This window comes from Chanos chanos, chromosome 7, assembly GCF_902362185.1.
Source record: "Chanos chanos chromosome 7, fChaCha1.1, whole genome shotgun sequence".
Taxonomy (NCBI): domain Eukaryota; kingdom Metazoa; phylum Chordata; class Actinopteri; order Gonorynchiformes; family Chanidae; genus Chanos; species Chanos chanos.
This window is the reverse complement of record NC_044501.1, coordinates 29,997,990-30,017,989: the sequence shown is the minus strand read 5'-3', so window position 1 is coordinate 30,017,989 and position 20,000 is coordinate 29,997,990. Positions and strand designations below refer to the sequence as shown.

Below are 20,000 nucleotides of genomic sequence, written 5' to 3'. Positions count from 1 at the left end.
TGTCATCAAAGTATAGATTCACAGACATGTAAGGGACAATGCACAGCGAGCCAGTCATTACAGCAAACGGTGATGCAGGACCCAGACATGAAGCGGAGGGGTCTAGAATCACCCTAAAGCGGTTTATTTCGCTATAATGACCAGCTCGCTGTACATTATCCCGCTTAATACATGACTATTTACTAAAGAAATCAGTAATTTGACACAAAATATTGGTTTAAAGATGGTTTTATTGGTTTAAAAATGATTCTATTGCTTCCGCAAAGAAAAAGTGTTCCATAGCAATGGATATAACAGACCATAGCATGCCATAAGTGACCAATCAGAATTCAGAGTATTCAACAAAGTCATGTAATATATATATACATATGTGTGTGTGTGTGTATGTGTATGTGTGTGTGTGTGTGTGTGTGTGTATATATGCATATGATCAACATGAAGTCTTGTTTACATATAGTCTGTTTCTTATACAAGCACACTTGAAGACACACATACAAATCTGAAGGCAAAATGTTCACAGTAACATCCCGTATCTCATACGCGTTCACACACACACACACACACTCACACACACAGCAATAACAACACGCAAACTTGTACATATTTTAAAAATGTTCAAAACCCTTTTTATGTATACACAAAACATATATCACCCTACAAACACAAACAGGGACATACTGATTACTGATTGACCTCCATTACTTTTTGCCTTTAAATCTGTTTGTTTGTGTGGGTTTGTCCGTGTTTGTATTTACTTGGGTTTATCGCACCATTGACACGAGTTCCCCATTTTCACACAGGCATGTGGAACGGTACCACTAAAGTGGCGGTGAAAACACTGAAGCCAGGGACCATGTCTCCTGAATCTTTCCTCCAGGAAGCTCAGATCATGAAGAAACTGCGTCATGACAAACTGGTGCCACTGTACGCCGTGGTGTCTCAGGAGCCCATCTATATAGTGACTGAATACATGGGCAAAGGTGTGGTTTCTTTTTCAAGCTCCTTCTTACTCCCTCTGTACCTCTCTCTCTCTCCCTCGCTCTCGCTCTCTCTCTCTCTCTTTTTCTCTCTCTCAGTCTCTCTCTCGCTCTCACGCTTTCTGTCTTGTTTCTCTCATTTTTTTCTCTTTCAGATCCACTCATTTCTTTCACAGTCAAATGAATACAGTCCTCAGGCATGTGCATATACACATGTATGCATACACACAAATTTTCACGTATACATATAGAATTATATCTGAATATGCATTTCTGCATGTGTAGAACAATACACCTGGGCCTCAGTCTCATCTGAATTGAGTTATTTATATCTATATGACAGTACAGGAGCAAAGACATGGTCTCTCTGACATACTCACGTCTTCTCTATTGCTCTAACCACACTAACAAACACACCATAAATTATCGTTGGCCTGTATTACGGTCCAGAAGACTGATCTGACATCAGAGTAAGCACAAAGGTTAACCGGTCTGTCTCATAACACACACACACACAGAGAGAGAGAGAGAGAGAGAAATCACGTATTAACTGAGACTAAATAACTCTCATGTGTTTTTCTTCTCACAGGGTAGGAAGAATTCTTCTTATCAGAAAAGACAGTTTTCTAGGTTGAGACTTTGATCTTCAAAAACCGCTGTTGAGGTTTAGTTTCTGTTTGGTTTCAATTTGAACAACTCACAGGTCGTTTTAGAGCTTAAAATACAAAGGGACATTTTCTCGTCATAAAAGGTGTATTTTATTTTATTTGCATTACATTTCCAAGTGCACTCTATAGTTCTGTGATTCGTAAATGTGTTCATTTCCAACACACATACACACACACACATACACACGCTCACTCAACAGTCATTTCATTTTGGACAAAATCTCTTTCCTCTAATCATACTTCTCAGAAAGGGAAAACATCTTTTTTTGGACAGAACAATCAGTTTTAAACCGCACAATAGCAACATATTTTCTTTTGTATGTTTTTTCACTACATGCTTTGCTCAAGCTACTCTATTTCACTGACTCTCTGCTAAGCTACATTTTCACTGTTTCCCTCTGCGGTGCACCTCATTGTTTTTTGGGTTTTTTTTTTACTGGTTTAATTGGTTTTATTATTAACAGGGAATGGTGATGACAGTTGGCAGTGACTCACTGATCTGTAAGGTGAAGGGGTTTTTGTTGTGATTTGTGACAGTCAGTCTGTCCTCTGTAGACTTGAGACATGTTTTACCTATTCCGCCTTTCATTACTCGCAGGCTAGTACCCTGAATACCCATAAGCCCATGTACTAAACTGGTTCACTGACATTCAATATGAATTAAAATGTGAGGATGATGTTATGTGTGTATTAAGGTGAATGTGGATGGTGTTAGACTACTGTGCTGTGTATTAACTGTAGTGAGACATATGCTGTATATATTAAACAGTAGTGAAATATATACTGTATATATTAAACAGTAGTGAAATATATACTGTTTATATTAAACAGTAGTGAGACATATACTGTATATATTAAACAGTAGTGAAATATATACTGTTTATATTAAACAGTAGTGAGACATATACTGTTTATATTAAACAGTAGTGAAATATATACTGTATATATTAAACAGTAGTGAAACATGTACTGCATATATTTAACAGTAGTAAGACATATACTGTGTATATTAAACAGTAGTGAGACATATACTGTGTATATTAAACGGTAGTAAGACATGTACTGTATATATTAAACACTAGTGAGATATAGACTGAATATATTAAACAGTATTAAGACATCCTCTGTGTATATATTAAACGGTAGTGAGATATATACTGTATATATTAAACAGCAGTGAAACATGTACTGTATATATTTAACAGTAGTAAGACATGTACTGTGTATATATTGAACAATAATGAGACATATACTGTATATATTAAACGGCAGTGAAACATGTACTGTATATATTAAACAGTAGTGAGACATAACAGTAGTGAGACATATACTGTATATATTTAACAGTAATGAGACATGTACCGTTATGTTATGTGTGTATTAGGGTGACATGTACTGTATATATTTAACAGAAGTGAAATATATGCTGTATATATTAAACAGCAGTGAAATATATACTGCATATATTAAAAAGCAGTGAAACATGTACTGTATATATTAACCAGTAGTGAGACATATACTGTATATATTAAACAGCAGTGAAACATGTACTGTATATCTTAAACAGTAGTGAGACATATACTGTATATATTAAACAACAGTGAAACATATACTGTATTTATTAATCAGTAGTGAAACATATTCTGTATATTTAACAGTAGTGAGACATGTACTGTATATACAGTGCCTGGCCAATAAAAAGGCACCATTTGGATTTGGAGCCTCTGGAGGCAGTGTTATGATCTGGATTTGCTTCAATTGGTCAGGTCTAGGCTCAGCAACGTTATGTGGCAATAAAATGATGTCAGCTGAGTACCTGAATGTACTGAATGACCAGATTATCCCATCAGTGGATTTTTTCTTCCCTGATGGCACAGGCATATTCCAGGACAACAATGCCAAGATTCATTGGGCTCAAATTGTGAAAGAGTGGTTCAGAGAGCATGAGAAATCATTTTCACACATGAATTGGCCACCACAGAGTCCTGACCTTTACCCCAATGAAAGTCTTTTGGATATGCTAGAGAAAACTTTATGGAGTTGTTAGACTCTCCTGTCGTCAACAAGATCTTGGCCAAATATTAATGCAACTCTGGATGGAAATAAGTGTTGTGACGTTGCATAAGGTTGTCAAAACAATACCACGGCGAATGCATGCCGTAATCAAAGTTAAAGGTGGTCCAATGAAATATTAGAGTGTGCGACTTTTTTTTGGCCAGGCAGCATATTAAACAGTAATGAGACATACGCAGTGTATATATTAAACAGTAGTGAGACATACGCTGTGTATGTGTTAAACAGTAGTGAGACATGCACTGTGTATGTATTAAAGAGTAGTGAGACATGCATTGTGTATATATTAAACGGTAGTGAGATATATACTGTATATATTAAACAGCAGTGAAACATGTACTGTATATATTTATACATGCACTGTGTATGTATTAAACAGTAGTGGTTTGGTTTTGACTGTGTATATACATATTAAACAGTAGTGGTTTGGTTTTGACTGTGTATACACATGTTAAACAGTAGTCATTTGGTTTTGACTGTGTATATACATGTTAAACAGTAGTGGTTTGGTTTTGACTGTGTATATACATGTTAAACAGTAGTGGTTTGGTTTTGACTGTGTATATACATGTTAAACAGTAGTGGTTTGGTTTTGACTGTATATACATATTAAACAGCAGTGGTTTGGTTTTGACTGTGTATATACATGTTAAACAGTAGTGGTTTGGTTTTGACTGTGTATATACATGTTAAACAGTAGTGGTTTGGTTTTGACTGTGTATATACATATTAAACAGTAGTGGTTTGGTTTTGACTGTGTATATACATGTTAAACAGTAGTGGTTTGGTTTTGACTGTGTATATACATATTAAACAGTAGTGGTTTGGTTTTGACTGTGTATATACATATTAAACAGTAGTGGTTTGGTTTTGACTGTATATACATATTAAACAGCAGTGGTTTGGTTTTGACTGTGTATATACATATTAAACAGTAGTGGTTTGGTTTTGACTGTGTATATACATATTAAACAGCAGTGGTTTGGTTTTGACTGTGTATATACATATTAAACAGTAGTGGTTTGGTTTTGACTGTGTATATACATATTAAACAGTAGTGGTTTGGTTTTGACTGTATATACATATTAAACAGCAGTGGTTTGGTTTTGACTGTGTACATACATATTAAACAGTAGTGGTTTGGTTTTGACTGTGTATATACATATTAAACAGTAGTGGTTTGGTTTTGACTGTGTATATACATATTAAACAGTAGTGGTTTGGTTTTGACTGTGTATATACATGTTAAACAGTAGTGGTTTGGTTTTGACTGTGTATATACATATTAAACAGTAGTGGTTTGGTTTTGACAGGTAGTCTACTGGAGTTCCTCAAGAGCCCTGAAGGGAAACTTTTCAAACTCCCCCAGTTAGTGGACATGGCAGCTCAGGTGGGACAATTTTACCACCACCATCACACACACACACACACACACACACACACACACACACTTCTGTTTGCTTGGTAAAGACTGGAAATATGGACACAGAAATTCATTTATTGATTTTGTTGATTTTTTTGAAAAAAAAAAAGTAAATTTACTTAACAGCAAATCTTGTCAATGCACTCTGTGTGTGTGTGTGTGTGTGTGTGTGTGTGTGTGTGTGTTACAGATTGCTGACGGCATGGCGTTCATTGAGAGAATGAACTACATCCACAGAGACCTGCGTGCTGCTAACATCCTGGTGTCTGACAGACTGGTGTGTAAGATTGCTGACTTCGGCCTGGCTAGACTCATCGAAGACAACGAGTACACTGCCAGACAAGGTAATCTGTCTGTCTGTCGGTCCATCTATCTATCTATCTATCTATCTATCTATCTATCTATCTATCTATCTATCTATCTATCTATCTGTCTATCTATCTATCTGTTGGTTTCTGTCTATCTTCGTATAGCAATTCAGAAACTGTTGCTCTAGAAGGACATCTAGTGGAGACAAAGGGCATGTTGTCTTTACAGTAATGTCTCTCACTTTCTCTCTCTCACCCCTGTCTTGCTCTCCTTCATCTTTCTCTTTCTCTCTCTCTCTTTCTCTCGCTCTCTCTCCCCTGTGCAGGAGCTAAGTTTCCTATTAAGTGGACGGCACCAGAGGCTGCTCTGTTTGGTCGTTTCAGTATTAAATCAGACGTCTGGTCATTTGGTGTTCTGCTCACTGAACTCGTCACCAAGGGCAGAGTCCCTTACCCAGGTCAGCACACACACACACTCACTCACTCACACACTCACTCTCACACTCTCACACACTCACTCACTCACTCTCACACACACACACTCACTCTCACACACTCACTCTCACACACTCACTCACTCACTCTCACACACACACACTCACTCTCACACACACACACATGCACACGCACACTCACTCTCTCTCTCTCACACACACACACACACACACACACACACACACACACACTCACTCACTCTCACACACACTCGCTCTCACACTCTCACACACTCACTCACTCACACTCACTCACGCACACTCACTCTCACACACACACACTCACTCACACACACACACACATGCACACGCACACGCACACATACACACACACTCACATACACGTTTATATCTTCTGCATTTTGAGGATGTTCTTTAAAACAGAGATGCACACCAATACACATGAAAATTGACATACTTGTATGAAATGATATATATTTAATGAAAAACTGAATGTTGAAGTGCATAACTTACACAAACATGCGCAATCACATGATAGTTTCACATATTTACACACAGGCACAAGTACACTCTCTCCGTCCTTCTCTCTCATTACAGATTTGTGAGTAGTCCCATCTGTCTGTTTATGTCAGAAAGACTATAACTCGTATTTTTCTGACCATCTGTCACTGAGCACGTGCGCACGCACGCACACACACACACACACACACACACACACAGAGGCGTACACATATTTCTCTCTGTCTTTATCTTTTTTTCTCACAGACTCATACATAATCCTCTCTCTCTCTCTCACTCTCTCTCCCTCTCTCCCTCTCTCTGTGTGTCTCTGTATCTTAGGCATGGTGAACAGGGAGGTTCTGGAGCAAGTGGAGCGGGGTTACAGGATGTCCTGTCCACAGGATTGCCCTGCGTCTCTGCATGACTTTATGCTGCAGTGCTGGAGGGCAGAACCAGAGGAGAGACCCACCTTCCACTACACACAGAGCTTTTTGGAGGATTACTTTACTGCCACAGAGCCCCAGTATCAGCCAGGGGACAACCTGTGACACACACACACCCACTCAAATGCACACATGCACACACACATACACACAAATGTATACATACATATGTATACACGCACACGCATATGCACTCACATACACACACACACAGACACACCTATATGCACACACACACATATAATGTACATTTATGCAAAATTTATTCTGTTCAAACTAATCAACACAGTTTGCCCAGGAGCTAAAGCACTTCACACTGTCTGAATGTTCCATGTACGTTTAATTTGAAGGGATTTTTTTTTTTTTCATTCTTCTGCTCATTTTGTTTCTGCATTTTGTTGAGGCTTGCGCCCCTTTCCAGTCTTCATATGTTGATTCTGAGTCTTTTTTCTGCTTTGCGCTATCTGCGGTAAACATATCCTGGACTTCATTTCCCAGCAGGCAAAGTGCTGGTCACCCACCTGCTAGAAAGGACTGGTTGAAGAATACTCATCTTTGTAAGACGAAGTTGCCAAAGGAACATAAATGAAGAAAAAAAATTTGTTTAGTTGACTTTTTATCATGACCTTATAAAAAATGTTTAGTTTAGGTAAGCATTTGTGTACACCCACGAACATATGTCAGTATATGAAATGAACCTGTGACTTCATGCATTATAGTTTTGGGGATTCCGACAGGGAAAGTGAAAGTCGGTCCCTTTTTTACTCTGTTTACCCTGAATGTTTACATATGTGTTTTGGGTTAGTTTCCACTTGATCCTACGTATACCCGCATATACACCGTCTAATATTGTAATCAATCATGAGTTTTTTCTTCGTTATTCATTTGGTCTGTACTTTTTTACTTTTTTATTTTTCATTTTAAAAAGTGTTTAATAAAACATATATGGCATGTTATTACGCAAAATGCATAACAATCTTACATTATTATAATGTCATCATCGTTACACCCCTTTAGCACTATCGTATCATCGGATGGTATTGTTGTAGCGCGTGCTCTCCCGCTGTGGTAGGGGCTTTTATACAAATCCTGAATTCGTATTTTTTAAGTGTAAAAAGACGTTAACGTTAACTGACATGCTGAAAAGGCACGAGTATGTTCCTATGTAACTACGTGTTCTGTGAAATAAAACCTATTTATGCTTATTAATGAATGAATATCTCTCTGTTGAAAACGTCAAATAGAACACTCAGTCACCTGTAACAGATGTGATTATGAACCAATCAAACAATTTTAGGGGCGGGACATGTTGTTTACGTAAGTACAGTTCCAAAACAACTTCCCCCAAAGCATAGTGTACAGTGCAATTCTCTGCAACATGTCAAAAATTAAAATTACAGGATTAACCGTAAGCGACGTGAGATTTCCTACATCCCAGGAGCACCATGGCTCAGACGCAATGGTTCGTATGAAGTGACTTCATAATGACAATTCAACCAGAGTTTAGTTCAATATTGCAAACTTCAGACTCTCATAGTCAATGCTGTGCTTTCCGCATTTTGGAGCAGAACAAGAGCAGGTTCCTCCGTTTGGGAATGTATCCTGTATCCATGTATGAGAAAATTTCGCTGTTGTTCGTACAACATTTTGCAACGACAATCATGTGACTTACTTCCAGCACACTGACCCGGACTACTCTGCGGCTTATGTTGTCTTAGAGACGGACGCTGCACTCAAGGGTTACGGGCTAACGTTTACGGTTGGAAGAGGAACGGAGATTGGTGAGAGTATTGATTTCTTGAAAATAAAACACATTCCTTCACTTTATGGACATGCTTGGACTATCACTCTCTTCTCGTGGATATGCAACTCGTTTTGGAAATGGAAGCTAAGAAACGAATGGCGCCATCTCGTGGCACAAATCAAACAATTCGCTGTTTGATCAGAAGATCTGTCGAGTTTGGAATGAGGCCTCCCTCTCTCTCTCTCTCTGTCTCTGTCTCTGTCTCTGTCTCTCTCTCTCTCTCTCTCTCTTTCTCTCTCTTTCCGTGTGTGTAGTGGTGTGTGCAGTGGAGGCGTTGTCAGGGCTTGTGATTGGTAAGACTTTGGAGGAGATTGTGAATGACTTTCGGGGTTTCTATCGAATCCTAACCAGTGACGGTCAAATGAGATGGGTGAGTGTGTGTAGTTTACTGCATCTATCTAGGATGGATAGGTCAATGGCTCATAAATGGATTATTCAGCAGTTAGATTGTAGGTAGACTGTTTAACCAATAGATTTATTCGTTCAATCATTCATTCAGTTTCTTTAGTTATCTACTCTTTTGTGCTGTGTCAGATTGGACCCGAGAAAGGTGTCATTCACCTGGCCACTGCAGCAGTGCTCAATGCTGTCTGGGACCTGTGGGCAAGGGCTGAAGGCAAGGTAACACACACACACACCCTCTGCTCTCTATTGTCACCTCATTCTAGGCATACACTTCACACACATACACACACACACAGTCACTATACAAAACAGATGCTTGTTGTTGTGTCATTGTTAATGTGCGACTCACATTTGCCATTTTCCTCCAGCCTCTGTGGAAGCTGCTTGTGGATATGGTAAGTACAGGGTTGGAAATCCCGTCTCCTGTTATTGATTAATCCCGTTTCATGAGTTTAGCCAAGTAAACACGTATGACCATGTGTTCTCACAGGACCCTGACCTCCTGATCAAATGCATTGATTTCCGCTACATCAGTGATGCTCTGACTGAGAGGGAAGCATTAGGTGAGGTCATATCAAAACCCAGTGACTCAGTTCACACCACAGTCACAAGGAAGTAAACGAGCACGCCTCACTCTTAGTGACTCTCTCTCTCTCTCTCTCTTCTTTTCATGTGATAGACATATTGATGAAAGCCAGGGAGGGAAAGCAGCAGAGAGGTATGTATGTATCTTTTGAATTATTTAGTGTGTGCATGTGTGTGTGTGTGTGTGTGTGTGCGTTTTTAATTTTTTCGCTGCCTTGGTGAGACGGTCTTAATGCTCCTGTGATTTCTGTGCTCCAGAGGAGCAGATGCTGAAGGACGGTTACCCAGCCTATACCACCTCCTGTGCCTGGCTTGGCTACTCCGACCAGCAGCTCACCCAGGTAAGTGTGTCTGTATTTATCTCTGGTTTATAGCAGTGCTTTATGGTGTTGATGGATCAGTGTGTGTGTGTGTGTGTGCGTGTAGCTGTGCTCTACGGCATTGGCTGAAGGATGGACGCGATTTAAAGTGAAAGTTGGGGCGGACCTAGAAGACGACATCCGCAGATGCCGTCTCATCAGGCAGATGATTGGACCAGACAAAACGCTGGTAATGCCTCCGAAAGTGTACGATTGGACCATCATGTTCTTGTCTGTTTCCCATTGGTTCATGTTATTGACTGTTTCTCCAGGGCTGAATGTGATTGGAATGATGAGGATAAATTACCTCTTTGACCTTTGATTTAGATGATCGATGCCAACCAGCGGTGGGATGTCAGTGAGGCTGTTGCCTGGGTAACCAAACTTGCAGAGTTCCGGCCATTGTGGATTGAAGAACCTACCTCCCCTGACGACATCCTCGGACATGCTACCATCTCCAAAGTGTGTAGGGAGTGTCTGCATATGTGTGTAGACAAGACATACACATATTGGTTCTGTAAATGAGTAGTGTTCATTTATTTGTACTTTTGTTTTCAGGCATTGGCTCCTCTGGATATAGGCGTGGCCACAGGAGAGCAGGTAAGTGTTTCTGAACGACTTTTAAACAAAACATGTCTTTCATGTTGTTCATGTCAAATAATAAAACAATGTATCTATACACCTGTATGTAACTACATCTGTCTATCTAGCTATATCTATATATCCATGGGTGGGAAAAGTAAAAGTAGAAGTACTCCTCCTAAAAAAAAGTACTCTAAGTAGAGTTAAAGTAACCCTCCTGAAAAATATTTAAGTAAATAAGTAAAAATAAAATGGTCACTCATTTACAAAAACGATTGTTAGTTTAACTCTACTTAGAGTACTTTTTTTTTCAGCAACAGTACTTTTACTCTCTCCACTCCTGTACATATCTATTTATTTATATACACTTGGTAACTGTCAGTGATTTTCATTTGCAGTATGTGCCTGTTTGTGTGTCAGTGCCATAACAGGGTGATGTTTAAGCAGTTTCTCCAGGCCTCTGCTCTCCAGTTTGTTCAGATTGACAGCTGTAGGGTGGGAAGTGTTAACGAAAACCTTGCTATTCTGCTCATGGCCTGCAAGTTCAATGGTGAGACCGCTGTGTATGTGTATGTGTGTGTATATACTGTTTTATATTAATATTGTATATATCATGGATAAAGGTTTCTGTGGTGGTAAAATGTTTATTTCTTTAGTTCCTGTGTGCCCTCATGCCGGGGGAGTTGGACTGTGTGAATTGGTTCAGCACCTCATTCTGTTTGATTACATCTCAGTGTCCGGCAGTTTACAAAACAGGTACAGCACATTTGCGTGTGTGAGAACCGTGTTTCTAATTTTCTGCCCCAAACCACTGATAATAGTCTCCAGAGCAATATTGTGATACCATATCAGAATCTATCAGCCCAGTTCTCATTGTACCAGAAATGCAGTGTTCCTTATTTCTGTGTGTGTGTGTGTAAGAATGTGTGAGTATGTGGACCACCTCCACGAGCACTTCAGGAGTCCGACAGTCATCAGACAAGCTTGTTACATCCCCCCAAAGGTGAGTCACCTAAAAACAGCACTCAGCCATAGGAGGGTGAGGACATACACAGGCCTGATGTGTTGTTTGTTTGTGTGTGTGTGTGTGTGTGTGTGTGTGCGCGCATGTTTACAGGATCCTGGCTTCTCCTGTGAGATGTTGGAAGAGTCTGTGCAGAAATACCAGTTTCCTAATGGGGAGGTGTGGAAGACAACACTACTGCAGAAAGGACAGTGAAAACATAAATACACACACACATACACAGTGTTCTCCTTAAGCTGGCAGAAAAAGCAGAGAAAAAAGGGAAAACACACACAAACATTCTAACTGCCTCTCATAAAACATCTTTAACACTGCTAATCATTGCTAAAATTACCTTGTTGTTCCAGAGAGTAAAGAAATGCGAAATGTCCATCACAAAAAGGACATGCCTCTCTATAGGAGCTTGTAATCTTTTTTTAAATAAATCCCAGCAATTTGAAAATGTTGACTGGATCTTTTGATATTCCATCCTGCAATAAATTGTTGTATAATTTTACTTTCTTGTGGTGTGAGATTTCATTTCTTAGGTAAAACATTAATTAACCCATTGAACACAAGTTAAACACGTTTATTTAAAGAAAAAAAGTAAATATTTACAGATCTGGGCTTTGATAATAAAAATCTAAACTATTAATGCAGTACTTTCAGAGTGAAGCCCAATACTCTACACAGCCATCTGCATTTTGATTGTGGGATATGGATTATAATCACAGATCTCAAAATCATCTGCACGGAAGTCGTCGATCCTTTCCACTGTCCTACGGATCTTCAGCTTAGGGAAAGGCCTTGGCTCTCTCTGGAGCTAAAAGTAAAAACATGACAGTATTAGACTCCCATTTGTACTGGGTGTTTTTCAGTTTTGTTTTGTTTTTTAAATCTGTCCTCCTACAAAGACATGTCCATTTTGACCTACAGAGTACAAAAATTTACCTGAAATCTGTCCCAAAATCATGTTGACCTGTTTGCAGTACACCGAGTTCAGAATCACCACACAGTATGTGGTTTTGTTCAGAACAAGGTTTGATCTATTTTAATGGCAAATAAATTCACACACCATCAAACTGTTTTTGTTGTGATGCTACAAGTATAATCAACACTGATTCATTTATTCCCACAACATTTTTTTTAACACATAATTAGTCTTTAGAACACACAGAACAGCCTCTGGTGTCTTTGAGTACCATTATCAAATAATCATGTCAAAAACCCATTAGATAAATGCTGTAAACAAATGAATATTTTGGAGAGAAAATACGATTTGTGATCAACAAAGTAGGCTCTGTTTTTATGCCAGCTTAAACTGGAATACATTTTGGTGAGAGCTTAACCCCCTGTCAAATAAACCAGCCCACAGATACCTGAGACCTACCTGCTCTTTCAGAGGCTCAACGTGATTGGTGTAAACATGGGCATCGCCCAGAGTGTGCACGAAGTCACCAGGCTTGAGAGAGAGAGAGAGAGAGAGAGAGAGAGAGGAGAATAGGGAGGAAAAATATCTATTAGCTCTAATATTAAAAAAACACGTGAACACACAATGGTAAGTATATTGCACAAATAAATGAAAAAATTTATTTCAATGAGTCTGCAAAGTAATCTAGATGATGCACAAGTGAATGAATAAATGAGTGAATAAGTAATAACAATTTTCCTCTGCAACAAACCAGGCAATCTGTCAAATCATGTCCAGGGCGGTCAGATATCATTAACATCCAGTTAAAGAGATAATTAGCCAGGTGACAGGTGAAGGTGTACCTTGAGTCTGGTGACGTGGGCGATCATGTAGGTGAGCAGGGAGTAGCTGGCGATGTTGAAGGGCACTCCCAGCCCCATGTCACCCGAACGCTGATACAGTTGGCATGACAACTCGCCATCGGATACGTAAAACTGACAAAGGGCATGGCATGGGGGCAATGCCATCAGGGGTAGGTCTGAGAGCACAAACGAGTGAGAGAGAGAGAGAAAGAGAGAAGACAAGTTAGTGAGTGTTAGGTTCAGATCTATGTTGCTGTGCTGGTTTATGAAGTATTTAGCAACCTCATCTTCATGGAAATTACTTCAGGTCTAGAGACCAACAAGCTTGTGACTTTAGTAGTTTTGTAAAGTAGGTGTGCATAGGGCGTGCACACACACAGAGTTTCAAGAGTTAGCGGTGAATTACGCTAGTCTACAGAAGATTCCAATTCCACTGTGCGTGTATGTGTGTGTGTGTGTGTGTGTGAGGTGTTGCTGCGTACAGTGCAAGATTTTTGAGTTGGTCTTTAGCACCCAGTGACTGACTGATGTGTTTGGTTACTGTGTGTGTAATATAAAGTGGGAACCATTGAGACGGTTTGCTGTACCTTTAGGATTCCAGGCACACATAATAATCCTCCTGTCCTCTGGATTGGACTTGATCGTATCGATGACTTTCTGCAGCTGGTCCACACCTTGTCCTGTATAATCTGTCCATGAGAGAGACATTAAAACTCATTAAACACACCAATCCTTAGATTAACTCATTCACATTTATCTCAAACTCAAACCATCCCTAGGCTTCAAAAACCTTACGACTTAATAACCCTTCAGAGCTGAGTCGACTCATATGAAAAGGGGCGGAGTCTGTCACCTGTGTGCATGTCTTTGTATTCGGCGCCAAAGTGTCTCCATTGAAAACCATAAACGGGACCCAAGTCGCCTTCCTCGCGCTCCGTGAGACCGTTCTTATCCAAGAATTCCCGCGAGCCGTTGGCGTCCCAAATCTTCACTCCTTTCTCTGACAGTTCCTTAGCGTTAGTCGAGCCCTGACGTAGGGAGCAGTGTTAGCAGGGGTGCACAGACCGCAATGAGCTTAAAATGTACACATTAAATGAATTATGGCCACTGTGTGTTTTTAAAATGTCACAAATGCTTAATTTCTTACTTTAATAAACCACAAGAGCTCCTCCAAGATGCCTTTCCAGAAAACCCTTTTCGTCGTAAGCAAGGGAAACTGGTCTAAAAATTCAGCATGCAGAAAAATAACCGTCAGTATGTGGTAGCTATCTGAGTACTTGTTTTACACAGTGTTATCACAGGCCGGTGACAATCACTGACGTTTTTGTGTTTTTATGGGTGGATATAAAGCAAGTTAGCTGATTCGCTTATTCTGACTTTACAATTACTGGAGTATTAACCATGGTCGCGAATTGCTATCGTTTCGCTTGTGTTTTTTCTTTAACATGTCGAACAGCTTATACGCGTCTTGGTATCATTCAAAAGAAACAATGCAAGCACTTTTTCTGACAACCGACATTTTCTTGTATGCAGAAATATATCCCGTCAGCTAAAACTCTCACCTCGGAGGTTGTATCTCGCTTGTGACCCAAATACAGAAATCACCCCGGTTCCGGTCCGGTCGCCTTTTCGTACTCCGTGCTGCAAAATGTATTCAATTTGATTGAGATAACCGCGCTCATCACAGAACTGTGAGAGAGAGCTCTTTGCTGTTTGTCTTTGGGATTTTTCCGGTTCATCAACAGTGCATGGTCCAGCCGTGTGTATTTCTGAGGTGGCAGGCATTTCTAGTTATTTCGGTTACGTATTCAATAAAAAAAATTATAAAGTCCGTCGCACAGAAAAACAGCACTTGCTTGAAACCCGCCAAATGAGCACACGGAACCAGTGACTGATGTTAAATATTCCCGGCATTTTTTCGTGTTTGATGACGTCATCTACTGTAGCATCTCATTGGCTACAATCGATGTCATTCATTCAGATCTCAGAGGCAGTTGGCTGCCTCATGCAGTCAGCTGATCCCTTTTCACTTCAGAGAAGGAAGGCAATGTAACAGCGTTTAACGGCGGGATGTTAAAACAAACAAATAAACAAACAAACAAAGAGCAAGATCAGTAACAGCTGTTACTTCTAATACAGTGTTGTCCGGGCCAAAATGAATCGAGAAGAGACTTTTGTAGACAGCTTTTATTAAACTGAGATCAACTTTTATGACATTGAGATTGAGCAAGGTGATATCACGCAGTGAGATACAAATTGTTCCCATGGTTTTAACCTAATGACTTCGAAATGAAGCGATAGATTGGTTAACTGTCCAAATAACATCGCCAAAACACAGTCTACGTTTATAACAGGCCCCCTTCTTTAAATGTAGCCCATTAATCAGGAGTTTGAGGCGTGCTGAGGAAAACTTGATTAAAGCCTGCGACATCTTACAGCTCAGTGCTCATCAGTCCTGTGAACAAGAGTATTGTTGATAAATAATAATAATAATAACGGCATTATTATACCAACAATTATACTATTTAATAATACTAATCTGAAAGTGTAACAATAAAAAAAATCATAAGTTTACAATGAAAACACAGCCAGGGACAGAATTATGCTATCTTGTCATTGTGTTAGATAAAAAACTTATCAAATATGCATATGTTTTGCATGTGTGTTACATAACATGAGCATCCACTGAAAAAACTGTCATTTAGAGTGACAGAGATCAAATACATTGCTTGTAAACAATTAATGTTCTCTCCTACACACACAAACACATACACGCACACGCACGCGCACACACACCAAAACACACCTCACCTGAGAGTAGAGCTGGACAGTGTTTGTTTGTATGCCAGCAGAGCCTCTTGAGCAATGTACTGGATGAAAGCCGGTTCAGACTCCTCCAGGCCAGCCGGCACAGTGACGGATAGGACAGGAGAGTCCAGCACTGATACCTCCACCGTCGCACCCGTATTGCCAAGAACCACCTGACATCAGCCGACATGACAACTGAACCCGTTAGTGACAGAACTGTGGTGATCCACAGATAAAAGAAATGTCTTATCACCTCTTTGTCTTTTACACCAGTGGCCTTGCCTCCTGCAGAAGTTCTGGAGGTAAGCAAGAGCCCACATATAACACCCTGATGCTGACTAGCACTTGAGTCCATAGGACCAAAGCTGGGGCACAGTAAACACCAATAGCTAACAGTTTTTACTCTGTTTTTACATCACTTTTTAGTTTTCAGGGATGTGACGTTTGCAGGTCTGTTTAGTGTGCTAACTGGTGCAGCTTCACTCCATGGGGACCACAATTTCTGTCTTCTGTCCAAAGGAGCATAGCTGATGTTCCACATCATCCCTTTAGTGTAGTTACGCCCTTTCAAACGCTTAATGTTTTGGCTCGCAGCTTCGTGTCATAGTTTGTTAATATAGTTTACAAAGTGGTTTGTGGCTATGGAGAGCAGCCTGGAGTGGTGATGATTATGGTAATGATGATGATGATGCTGTTGGGCAGCTGTGGCCTAAAGGTTCGAAAACTGGCCTTGTGACTGAAAGGTTGCTGGTTCAATTCCCAGGACTGGCGGGGGGGGGACATCCACAGCTGAAGTGCCCTTGGGCAGGGCACTTAACCCCCCCTCCCCCTGGGGTGCAGGTTTGCTGCCCACTGCTCCTGTGGTTATGTGTGCTCACTACTGGTGTGTGAGGATGGGTTAAATGCAGAGGTCAAATTCACTGTTCACAGTGTGTGTGTGCAATCACGGAGATTTAATTTTAATCTTTTTTTAAGCTACCTTGATCAGACTGAAGATGTGTGGTGGAGTAGATCCGTCGGCGATGTGTGTGATCCATGCATGTTTGCCCATCGCGCTCTCTGCCCAGCGGCGTGTGTCCTCGGTGTACGTATGAATGACCTGCAGAAACTCCTCATACTGCCGACGAGATTCGTTCATCAGCAGGGTGATCTCACCCAGCTCTGTGTAAAATTGAGGTACTGTGGGACACTCTATAACAGATGTACACACACACACACACACCTTTATGTTCATGCATGAATATATACACACATATAAAACTTTATATACACACAGAAATACAGATGTACTTATACACATATTTATAGACACACACACACACATGCAAATTTATGTTCATGCATGAATATATGCACATAAATAAACATACACATACACACACAAATGTATGTAAATGCATGAATATATACACACACACATATATGCAGATTTATATTCATACATAAACACACACACACACACACTTATCAGAACAGGAATCAGTTATACACACACTGCGACAGGACACTAACCCGCTATAAACAGGAAGTGCTAAGCATGTTCATACAGTGACTTAGCCAAACACACACACACACGCGCGCGCACACACTGGAATGAACCTGTGAGTAGGGCTTCCTGGCAGTTCTCACACTGACTCTTCAGCTGTCTGCACTCAGACGCCTGTCTGCGCAGATGTCTGCACAGCTGTTTGCTTGGAAACGCCCAGGCAGGCAACCAGCCTGAACCTAAACCCAACATTTCATTAAAACTATAAGAACAACTATGAGACTACATATATATAACAGTCCATAAAATTATACTATATTCACTGAGAATTCGTTTTCACTGAGTTATAAGTAATATACCTCTCTGTGTTGGCCCTTCTCCTATGCTTTCTTCATCTTCATCAAACACTTCCGTTATCGCTGAGCTGACCTCATGTAAGACACTGCGGCCCAACTCCACAAATGAACCCAGGGCTCTGCTCAGGTCCATGCCCTCTTGGGGGGCTCCTGTCTGGGCAATGCCGGCAAGCAGTGGGGGTCCTGGCTGGACCTCTGTAGTAAATGCAGCGTAAAAAGCTGGACCAAGCTCTCTCCTCATGGCTGAGACCAGAGCCAGACTGTCGGCGTAAAGAGAATCAACTGCTACCTGGATACGGCCAAAAGAGGTCTTTACCCAAACCAGGTCCTGGTCTAGACCAGAGGGACCGGGGCCAGCTATGGTATGGGTCTGGTTAGACTTCTGGATTTGGTCGTGTTTTTCTGTCTCTTGGTACTGTTGGGTCTTGTTCTGATTTTCAGTCAGGATGTCCAGGTTCTGGTTGAAGACCAGGTCTTGATTTTGATCCAATTGGGATGCCATTCTTCGGAACATCTCCTCAACCTGAAGTATGTAGATTAACTCATTTAGTCACTCAGGAGCTTTCACACACACACACACACACACACACACACACACAAACACACACAAACACACACACACACACAAACACCTGTACAGTGAAGGCTGTATAGCTCCGTCGGCATGTAGACGTGTAGAATATCCTACACCTGTCTTCCAGACATAGTCGACACTCCTCCCACATTGGCCTCAGCCTATCATGGCAGTCCTGCTCCGCCTCCAGCAGCTTCTGCTCCGCCTCCTGGACCAGTTGCTCTACACCCTGTAGAATATTGTTCAAACAATAAATCTGTACAAGTGTCTGTTTGTGTCTTACCTCTTTGACTCATCTTTTATCGGGTCTTTTGTGTGTGTGTGTGTGTGTGTGTGTGTTACCATTTTCTTCTCATAGCTGGTTTTTAGAGTCTTAATGAGTTGTTCATGTTTATTCTCTTCTCTGTCCATCACTTCTTTCATATGTTTCACTCCAAACAGCGCTCTCTTAATCTCTTCATCCACATACTGTTGTCCTTTTGCAGACAATACTATAACACACACACACACACACACACACACGCACGCACACACACACACACGCACACACGCACACACACACACACACACATACACACACACACACACACACATCCAGAGACAGGAACAAAAGTGGTTGAATTTGGTTAGCTTGTGCTTGAAGTAGTCTGGCATGTGGAAGTGTTGTGGTCAACAGATATTTTGGTTGAAACAACCCTACATTTCAGTTGGTCCTCACTGAAGAGTCTGATGGAGTCCAGATTGCAGAGAGAGATTGACAGAGAGGAGATAAAGAGATAAAGACACGGCCAGACCTTCATCGTCGTTATCGTCAACCTTTTTACCTGCTGCAGACCTGGGAAAGGAAAGAGAGAGGGGAATCAGAATAGAAACATTCTCTGTTTCCACCATCTACCGGTTGTTCTCTTATGTATTATGGTCCTATAAAACTTATCTAACATTTTATATAAAATCAACAATAATACATCGAGGTATTAGTTATTTTGTAAATAGTAATTTATTCAAGTCATATTATTATCTAATGTAATTATATAATTAATTCATTGTATGTTTCATTTAAATATGTGGCAGAACTATAATGTAATAATTTAGTACATTATTAATGTAGAATGTTACTGTGGCATTTGAGAATCATTTTTATCTGATCAACTCAAAGATTATTCAATTTGGCTGCGTCAAGTATTAATGTGATGTAGTATGTCATTTCTACCACACGAGGGCACATTTCTACAACACAAGCTCCACAAGGCAATGGGGCAAACAGACATGCAACTGTGCGGCGTGAAATATGTGTTTAAATAATGTATGGACAGAACTCTAAATATGAGTTATATTCAGCTGTAAGTCTTATATGCAATGTAAATGCATCTCAAGGAACACATAATTGGAACATTATGTAACAAGCTATGTAAAACAT

At 40.4% G+C, this 20,000-nt stretch overlaps 4 protein-coding genes across 5 annotated transcripts in view; 2 read left to right on the top strand and 2 right to left on the bottom strand.

The window, feature by feature from the left end:
* Positions 1–6,993, top strand: part of LOC115817620 (tyrosine-protein kinase Yes) — a 15,357-nt gene extending 8,364 nt beyond the window's left edge. The window contains exons 8-12 of the mRNA XM_030780950.1: positions 801–980; positions 5,032–5,108; positions 5,332–5,485; positions 5,776–5,907; positions 6,745–6,993. Of these exons, the coding sequence (XP_030636810.1) occupies positions 801–980; positions 5,032–5,108; positions 5,332–5,485; positions 5,776–5,907; positions 6,745–6,953 (752 nt within the window). The 3' untranslated portion in view covers positions 6,954–6,993. The remainder of the gene's footprint in view (positions 1–800; positions 981–5,031; positions 5,109–5,331; positions 5,486–5,775; positions 5,908–6,744) is intronic.
* Positions 6,994–8,199: 1,206 nt separating this feature from the next.
* enosf1 (enolase superfamily member 1) lies at positions 8,200–12,083 on the top strand. Of its 2 annotated transcripts, XM_030779994.1 has the most exons (15): positions 8,200–8,310; positions 8,527–8,629; positions 8,907–9,022; positions 9,187–9,273; positions 9,426–9,452; positions 9,548–9,620; positions 9,737–9,775; positions 9,901–9,983; positions 10,069–10,191; positions 10,329–10,463; positions 10,560–10,601; positions 11,004–11,133; positions 11,240–11,339; positions 11,505–11,586; positions 11,701–12,083. In XM_030779994.1, the coding sequence occupies exons 1-15, from the start codon at positions 8,227–8,229 to the stop codon at positions 11,800–11,802; spliced, it is 1,326 nt and encodes a 441-aa protein (XP_030635854.1). In that variant the 5' UTR covers positions 8,200–8,226; the 3' UTR covers positions 11,803–12,083. The 2 variants fall into 2 exon arrangements, with proteins under 2 accessions (XP_030635854.1, XP_030635855.1); XM_030779995.1 differs by lacking the exon at positions 10,560–10,601.
* Positions 12,084–12,271: 188 nt separating this feature from the next.
* Positions 12,272–15,144, bottom strand: tyms (thymidylate synthetase). The gene is made up of 7 exons (XM_030780718.1): positions 14,922–15,144; positions 14,507–14,580; positions 14,213–14,387; positions 13,947–14,048; positions 13,360–13,535; positions 12,977–13,048; positions 12,272–12,409 (listed from the first exon to the last, which is right to left on the bottom strand). Exons 1-7 carry the CDS (start codon positions 15,142–15,144, stop codon positions 12,272–12,274), a joined length of 960 nt encoding a protein of 319 aa, XP_030636578.1.
* Positions 15,145–16,166: 1,022 nt separating this feature from the next.
* Positions 16,167–20,000, bottom strand: part of LOC115816192 (clusterin-like protein 1) — a 3,971-nt gene continuing 137 nt past the window's right edge. The window contains exons 2-8 of the mRNA XM_030779160.1: positions 19,378–19,418; positions 18,926–19,074; positions 18,642–18,812; positions 18,013–18,532; positions 17,767–17,892; positions 17,147–17,358; positions 16,167–16,340 (exon numbers count right to left, since the gene is read on the bottom strand). Of these exons, the coding sequence (XP_030635020.1) occupies positions 16,167–16,340; positions 17,147–17,358; positions 17,767–17,892; positions 18,013–18,532; positions 18,642–18,812; positions 18,926–19,074; positions 19,378–19,418 (1,393 nt within the window). The remainder of the gene's footprint in view (positions 16,341–17,146; positions 17,359–17,766; positions 17,893–18,012; positions 18,533–18,641; positions 18,813–18,925; positions 19,075–19,377; positions 19,419–20,000) is intronic.